The 8,345-nt window shown below is 41.9% G+C and overlaps 1 protein-coding gene across 2 annotated transcripts; it reads right to left on the bottom strand.

The window, feature by feature from the left end:
• Nucleotides 1-1,092: 1,092 nt before the first annotated feature.
• rrp9 (ribosomal RNA processing 9, U3 small nucleolar RNA binding protein) lies at nt 1,093-8,165 on the bottom strand. Of its 2 annotated transcripts, none has more exons than XM_008286027.1 (15): nt 7,993-8,165; nt 7,622-7,713; nt 7,404-7,516; nt 7,251-7,318; nt 6,734-6,775; nt 6,510-6,636; nt 6,297-6,421; nt 6,101-6,193; nt 5,896-5,996; nt 5,675-5,809; nt 3,149-3,211; nt 2,850-3,007; nt 2,583-2,662; nt 2,380-2,453; nt 1,093-1,236 (listed from the first exon to the last, which is right to left on the bottom strand). In XM_008286027.1, the coding sequence occupies exons 1-15, from the start codon at nt 8,074-8,076 to the stop codon at nt 1,143-1,145; spliced, it is 1,449 nt and encodes a 482-aa protein (XP_008284249.1). In that variant the 5' UTR covers nt 8,077-8,165; the 3' UTR covers nt 1,093-1,142. The 2 variants fall into 2 exon arrangements, with proteins under 2 accessions (XP_008284249.1, XP_008284257.1); XM_008286035.1 differs by having other exon boundaries at nt 2,862-3,007.
• Between the last annotated feature and the right edge of the window lie 180 nt (nt 8,166-8,345).

The raw sequence follows: 8,345 nt of genomic DNA, 5'->3' as shown, positions 1-8,345 counted from the left end.
TTTCTTGTAATTTATGTAAATAAAATGTTTTTTTTAATATTAAAAGATTAAATTGCGCTGTGTTTGGGTCCACACTTGCGATTCTTCACTCTCAAGATGACGAGCAGCCCAAATACAGAGACTTATTTTACCTGAATGACCAAACTATTGTAGGCTTAAATTAAACTCTTGTTAAAATTTGGTGCAGATTTTCCTCCCGTAGCTGTGACTATTTGGGTATGCGCAAATATACATGTGCAATATACAAAGTCACACTTTTTCCTGTTTTATACTGACTGCAGGTTGCTTTCATTTTAACTTGTCTGCTCTTCTGAGTTAATTATAAAATTTAATCTTTGTCCATTTTTTCAACTTTAAAAGTAAAACATGTGGGTATTCCCTTCCAATATTTATGTAACGTACATACTATTACATAACGAAGACGGGCATGAGTAATAAAACACAGGGCTGGTAAGACAACTCATCTGCTGAGGCCTGACAGGACACCTGCAGGACAACTGAAGAAGTGCAAATACTAATCAGGCTTATTAATGTGTCACTATCACGCAGTAATAGCTGCCTCTGACATACTGGCATCACCAGCTAACAGCTCGTGTTTCCCACGATGATAAATCACTCTGCTAAATCCATTCACTTTTGCTACTGTAAATGTCATGTAGGATGTCAAATGAGTTCTTGTGCATCGTCTTGTGTGTGTAAATCCATCTTTGTTAATCAAATTTTAGATTCAAGGTTTAAATCTAGAGGTTTTGGCTCCAACACAGAAGCAGGTACCATGATGAGCGAAGCCCAAACGTGTCCCCAGCAGACAGACAGCAGCGCTTACAAAAATAATCTAAAAATCACAAAATAGAAAGAGCACATCACGATCCAACTCCTACAAAAGCAGCATCTTCACACTTTGGGTCCGTGCAGGCGCAGCCCACCTTACCCACAATGCTCTAATTCCTTCACTCAAGCGGAAGCTGTTAAAGCGCCGGCTTCTATAAAAACAATAAGCCCAGGGGAAACACACAGCCGACGCCTGCATGAGCAAATACACTCAGGGTTTTTAAACGTGAGGTGGATATGAAAAGAAAGAAAGAGACCAAGGCGTTTTATTAAACCTTTAATTTACAAAACAAAAGACACGTAACAATTCACTATTCTGCCACTTTGGCTTCCTCTGGTTTCCTTTTAAGAGGAATAACGTAGATCCCGTTCTTGGCTTCCTTTAGTCTCCACCATCGGCCCAACCTGGAAACAGAATCACATCATCATCATCACGGGATGAATGCTCGTTTCGTGATCCACTCTTTTTCAGGCTGAAAATCACATTTCAAACTCATCTGACAGCAAACAACGGCTCCGAGACGTCCAGATCTAAACAACCTTGACCTCCTCCTACAGCGCCTCCAAACTTCTCCAGTCGTGTGAACAAAACGACTCGACGCCAATCAAACGCCGTTATCAGAGCAAACTCTAATATTTACTATATTGTGTTTCGCTGCGAGCTAATAACTGAAATTTTATTAAACTGTCAAATTTGGATGCGCTGAAGCCTTGAGGTTCTGTTCAGAGAGTCGGCTCCGGTTCAGAATCAAAGCACCTTTATTAACTTTAGACCGTCGTAGTGGAGATCTACAAATCAGGTTAGGATGTTCATGAGTTGTTTGAAACCAGTTAAGGTCAGATTCAAACAAATAAGTCCCAATTTAATCCTTAACTCTTATAACTGTCCTTAAACTAAATCAGGAAGCATTTCATGTAATACGGTTACATGTAGTACATTTAAATGTCTTATGAGAAGTGAGTTCTGCACAACTTCATACTACTGCGGCAAGAGAACATCTTTTCTCTCAAGATGGGAAAACAATAAAAAATGAATTATTCTCATTTCTGTGAGCACAAATCTATAACTTCAAAAGCTGCCAAAAATGTTTGTACTTCTCGATAAAAAACAAAATTACACAACCGTTTCAAATCTGCAGCATCTGGATCTCAAGTCCTCTAAGAGTCAAAGGCAACATCAATCACAGAAGATTGAAGTAATGTTCACGTATGTGGCGGGTTTTTTAATTATCCGCTTTATGCAGCAATGAAAAAAGAAAAAAAATGGAGTCCACCTTTGCGTGTCTTTTATCTTGAATTAAGCTAAATGGGGGAAGATCTGACAAGTAGCATTCTCTCCTTCAGCGACTTAATGTATTCTTCTTGATCTGTCTCATTTTAAGACATCACTTGTTTAAAGAAACGAGAAATCAAGTTGAACGTTCTTCCACCTGCGGCTGAGAGACGGACCAACACCGCCACCTAGTGACTTTTCTCATTTACTGAAACTGCACCGATAAGTTTTCAGGAAGCCTGCGGGCAGTTTCTATGGAAACGTCGGTCAGTTACCTGTGCTCCTGTCCGACTCCTGCCACCAAGAACTGCCCGGAGCTCGAAAACTTGAGACTGTTGACAAAACCGGACTGGAAGGGAGAGCAGAGGAAAGCTAAATACATACAGAACAACTGCGGCAGCCACCAGGAGTACACTGCTCTTAACAAAGTGTATAAATAACTTCTTTTTCAGAAGAGAGGAACAGATGGGGAGCTCACCACCGGTACGCTGAACAGAGGCTCCAGCCCACGATAACTCTGGCCACACTTCCACACGTTCACCTGTGAGTTGTGGGAACCTGCACAGAAGAACCATCGCTACTGAATATCACCACAAACTGCAAAACATCTCAAATACAATTTAACGAATAAGCCTCAGCTGTTATTCCTTACAATGAATAAATGCATACAAACCAACTGTAAAGGTTTAATTAATGCATCCTTAGCGTGTGTGATTAAAAAAAAGCTCGTCAAGAGGACTCTCACAGCCAGAGGCACCTGAGGCGACGGTATCCGAGTTCTGAAGCGCCGCCACCGAAGCGACCCAGTGAGGCTGCTCCAGCCCGGCGTCGCCATGGCAACCGTGAGCCTGCTTCACCGTGCTGAGAGGCTTCTTCTTGTTGACGCTCCAAAGAGACACGGAGCTGAGGTCGTCGAGGAAATTGAAGAAAGGGCAAAAAAGGAGACACATGAATGAATATGTCGGCGCAATGAAGGGGGGGGAAGAAAAAAAAAAGACTGTAAGTGACACAACATGGATGTGAAAATGGCAACTGATGTCTCACCCGTCGTCGGCTCCGGTTATCATGTGCTCCTCGTTTATGAGCTGGATGCAGTCAATCGAACCCCTGAAGGACAAACGAATGAGAAAGTTGGAGATGATGCAAGTCTTTCTGTATGTTAACTGGAACTACAGGGCATATAGATGGGGATCAGAGACAGAAGCTATTATTGTCAAAAAATACATTAAAAATTCAAGTCTGCCTTGATTTTTTTTCACCCCCAAACTGAATAAAGCATTTCGATTTCTCAACATTTAATAATTCTTTATAAGTCCTCGGCTACCACAAAAAAATAAAGTGAAGAGAAGTTAGTTATGCCTTAAAAAAAAGAAAAAAATTAAAATGAGGGTTTCCTTCTGCCATATTTTAGATAGCTCACTAAATCTATTATGAGTGCGTTTAAGATCCAACCCTTCCTCAGTCACGGCATTCTAAGCTTGTTGAATTAATGCACATGAAACATACACTACTATCTTTAGTTGTATTGTGTAATTAATCCTCTATATTCTATCACAGGCACTTGGTTTCAGTTTAACATTTTGCTGCTAGTGACCTGCAGTCACTGCTCTGTAGCTGCTGCTTAACCAACATCAGCTATGTCAAAAAAAAAACCACTCCCCTGCTCACTCTTTACCGCTCCAAGTCATTGAGGATAGAACATTTATCTCAAAACACTCTTCAAATGTTAGCAGTCTGTGCCTTTTGACTTGTTTTATTGCAATCATTTTTATTTATTTTTATTTTCTACAGCTACCAGCCACTGTACAAGCTGTCAGAGTCTAATCGTTGTCAACATCACATTTACAAAAAACTAACAGTTGATTACTTTTGAGCCATTTATTGATGTTATACATGTTAGTCTGGTTATGTCAGAGGTTTTTTTTTCCCCTGCGGGGGTTTTCGGTTCCTTCCCACTGTTGCAGACTGCTTTCGGACTGCTGAAGCTTTTATAGGGAATCCAAATGTTTTGGATTGTTGGGTGTTTCTGTCTCTGCCTTTGTTAAGCGCTATGAGATGACGTGTTGTAAATATGCGCTATACAAATAAAACTGAATTGAATTGAATAGTCATTTTGCCGTTACTCTTGTGGACTTATACAGTGCTGTTTTGGTTTTCCTGTGCAGACCAGTTATTCTAACCCTGGTGATGCTTTGGTCTGACTCTGCTTGTGTTTGTGATAATCATCCTTACTTTCTTGCTCAATATCATTTCCACAGTTTCACTTACACAGCTTTGCTCCAAGAAAAAGAACAAATAGAAAACTGTGTTTACATTGCTGCATAACTGTGCATCAACATTGGCAGTGGGTTGTTTTTTTTTTAATCTAAGGATTAAACATACCTCAGAAATGTAAAGATTTTGGACAATTTGCTCTTGTGGATTAAGTAGTTAGTTTGTAAGACTAATTAGTGTTGTCAATTAATCAGTCTCTATATGTAAAAATCAATATACTATGGAACATGTTCAAACATGCAGATCAACACATGACACTGAGGAGGAGAGAAAATATGTTAAGACTTAATTTTCATACGCGTTACTGCTGTCAAAAAAAAAAAAAAAAAGTTTATCATACAAATTGTTCCTGTTGCTTATTTGTTTTCAACACTTACACTCTAACGACTAGCAACACTTGCTTTTAACAAAACAAGTCACAAAAACAGCCTTTTTCCATCTGAAACATATCACTCGTCTCCAACCACCTCCCTCTCTGCAGCTGAAACTCTCATCCACGTCTTCATCACCTCCAGACTGGACGACTGCAATCGCCTCCTCTATGGTTTACCCTCCAGACTCCTAAAAAACACTTCAGCTTATTCAAAACTCTGCCGCCCGTCTCCTCACCTACATCTGTTCACATGATCACATCACCCCCATCCTCCAACATCTCCACTGGCTCTCTGTCAAACATCACGTTCAAGATCCTCCTCCTCACCCACAAAGCCCTCTATCATCAGGCCCCCTCCTACCTCGCAGACCTGCCCCACAGCCTTCGTTCCTCCTCTGCTCACCTCCTCGCCCCACCACCAAGGACCAAGCACCGAACCTGGGGGGACAGAGCCTTTTCTGCTGCTGCTCCCACCCTCTGGAGCTCCTTTCCTTCTCCCTTTTGACACTGCTCTGACCTCCACACATTCAAGATCATTTCTAATGTTTAACTGTTTTACTTTTTTGTGCTTGCCTTCTATACCATGCTTTTTTTTCCCAACTTGTTTTGTTCCTGTTTTAATCTTATACCCTGTTTAGCGACTTTGAGTATCTTGAAAAGCGCCATACAAAATAACTGTATTACTATTATTTAATCCTTCTTTAAAAATGTTGTACTTGTCAGCGTCTTACCGTTTTGCACCAAAACACATCAAATTCCTCGTATGTTTAAAACCTCCTGAGCAATAAAACTGACTGATGAATGAGTGTGTGCCACAGTGTTGTCACATGAATCCGACACTCGACATTAAAACATCTGAACCCCCACCGGGGCGAACAGGCTGGACACAGAAGCCCAGGCCACAGGCGTACAAGGACACTCACTCGTGGCCGTGAAACACCAGCTGAGACTCCTCGGCGATCTTCCACACTCTCACGGTGCGATCTCGTCCCCCCGCGGTCACACAGCGCTCACGGCTCAGGCAGTCCAGTCCTGTGATAGCGTCCTGGTGGCCAAAGCTAGACAGGTTCAAAAGCACGGTTAAATCCAAAAATTAAAAAACAAATGAAAATGTTTGGTTAGCGAGAGATGATTTGTTACTCACAGAGTTTCCACGTATGCGTTCTCATCCACATTCCACACCTTGACGGAGCGGTCATGTGAGGCGCTGTACAGATCATGAGTTCCCTTCCTGAATGAAAGACCCTTAGAAGGAAAGAGAATCTTATATTACTCACAAGACTAAACTCTGCACAGATATTAAACAGCACAAGCTGTATCCAACTATGAGAAACAGAATGAGACCATACCGACACAGGGCCTTTGTGTCCCGTGAATTTATACAGATGTTTACACGTGTCCGCCTCCCAGATCATGATCAGTTTGTTCATGTCTCCGGTGGCCTGAAAAGATATAAAGACTCTCCTGTTATGCTTTAATGTCACACTCACATAACAAGCAGGTTACCCAAAACTAGCAAAAGCAGTAATTTCTGGGGGGACTTACCAAGTATTTTCCATCTGAGGATATGGCCATACACAGGATGTGTGCTGTGTGTCCTACATGGCGTTCCTCTGTACCTTTCCTTCCACCGGGTATTGTGTGCAGTTTCTTACCACTCCCAACATCCCCTGAAGATTTAAAATAAATACAAATGAGATACAGGGTTTTCTGAAAACAATTGAAACGATGGCTTCAGAGGATTTCATTCATACTAACATTTAATGATGGAGCAGTCTTTGGCAGCAGAGAAGATGCACTTGTCATCAGGTGTGATGACCAGACAGGTAATGGGAAGTTTGTGTCCTCTTAACACCCTGATCTCTGAAGCATCCGGTGGTATGAGCTGAATGACAGCGACAAAATTAAATAAAAGTAAATCAGCAGCTTTTTCCAAAAGTAAACAGGCAGCAGAACTGAAGGGGAAAAGTTCTCATACTCACATCTTTGGCAATAAGTCGCTGGAGCTTTCCTTTCTGTTCAAGCTGAGGGGGAGAAAAAAATTAAAAATTAAAAAATTACAGAAAGTACAGTAAATTAGCTCCTCTAATAAATCCACAATATAAAACATAATGTCTGATTGGGGGATACTAGCAGGCAAACACCGCAAAAATGCGGGATACTGTGAGAATGTAAACAGTGCGTGTATCAGCAGTTCTTGTGCAAGTTTAGTGTTGATTGTAAATTGAATTAAAGGGTTTTTCTTTTTGCCAGAAAAAAAAAAAAAAAACATGCACAAAGTTCTAGCTGCTGTTTATATAACATGTGGCTAATGTGTCACTGCAACCCAATGAGCATATCAACATTTTTCACCGAGTCAGAGGTTCAATAATCCGTAGAGGACGGTGTGAACCTACAGTGGGGCTGAACTACACTGTGCATGAAGGTAGATCAGTACGAAGCAACACAAAGGGAGGAAGACGTATTAGGTCCTAAATCCTCAGCGGTGACACTGCTTACCACTTCTTCTTGAAGTCTTCCCGCAATCAGATCTGTCTCAAAGGAGTCTTCTTCTGCTTTCTGTTCCTCTGATGAGAAAAGGTCCACAGTTAATACCAGAAAGCACCGACCGCAATGTTAGACCTGCATGTTTTGTAGTTAACACATGTTTACCTTCATCCTTGAGCTGTTCAAGGTAAAGCTTGGCTAATCTAAGTTTCTTCTCCTGTGGCGTTTCATCATATTCATGGCTCTCATTGGACTGCTTTTTCTTGGTCAAGGCAGGACTGAGAAAGGAAACACAGCAAATCCAGAAATGTCAGATCTCTGCCTTCATTGTAAGGCAGCATCTTACCAATGCACAACCTCGAATGATCACATTAAAAGCGCACCTCTCTGTCTCAGACTCGCTGGAAATCTCTTCGTTGTATTTGCTGGCTTTCTTCGCTCGTACTTTACTCTTTCCTGCTGAATCTCCATCAACCTGCAACAGCGGAAAGAGGAGACGACACGTTAGAGTCAGTGCTGCCAAGAAGGTTTTCAGCTCCACTTTTGGTGCAAAACAGTAAATACTGGCGAGGTGCGCATTTACAGAAGCAGGACATACTTTAAGGCAGTGGGTCTTACAAGTCCAATAAAATAAACAATGTCTTCCAGAAGCTTTAATTAGTGTCTAAAGCAGCAGCAGGTCAGTTCAGGTGAGCAGCATGAGCCCAACCTGCCGGTTAGCTAATGCTACATGCTAACACTTCTATTCGCTTACCTTACGTTTCGTCGCCGCTACGTTTTTCCCCTTTTTCGCTAACTTGGGGTTTTCTTTCCCCTTCATGAAAAATGACGAAGACATGGCGAAACGTGACAAGCAGCGTTTCAACGCAGACAACAACTACAAGTCGCGTTAACTCTCCAACTTTCTCGAGTCAACATTGAACCCACATGGGTGGACTGCAACCAAACTAGGAAGTTCAAGTAGGAGGCTGAGCGCTCGCTGATTGGCTGCTTCCACGTTCTCTTCAGAATGTCCCGCCTTCTCCCACAACGCTGGATTCTCATTGGCTGAATCGACACCTCAGATGAACAGGAAGCTGTACTGGGAAGAAATACTTCCCTCGGGGA

The sequence above is a fragment of the Stegastes partitus genome, unplaced genomic scaffold (assembly GCF_000690725.1).
Source record: "Stegastes partitus isolate 25-593 unplaced genomic scaffold, Stegastes_partitus-1.0.2 Scaffold10, whole genome shotgun sequence".
In the NCBI taxonomy this organism is placed as follows: Eukaryota; Metazoa; Chordata; class Actinopteri; family Pomacentridae; genus Stegastes; species Stegastes partitus.
This window is presented reverse-complemented; position numbering and strand designations above follow the sequence as displayed.

Excerpts from the sequence above, each read along its gene's own strand:
- rrp9 (XM_008286027.1), bottom strand. The coding sequence starts at position 8,076 with ATGTCTTCGTCATTTTTCATGAAGGGGAAAGAAAACCCCAAGTTAGCG. Across the intron at positions 6,194-6,296 it reads CCTCAGATGGAAAATACTTG|GCCACCGGAGACATGAACAA; the intron begins GTAAGTCCCCCC and ends ATATCTTTTCAG. Across the intron at positions 2,454-2,582 it reads CTCTGTTCAGCGTACCGGTG|TCCGGTTTTGTCAACAGTCT; the intron begins GTGAGCTCCCCA and ends TCTCCCTTCCAG.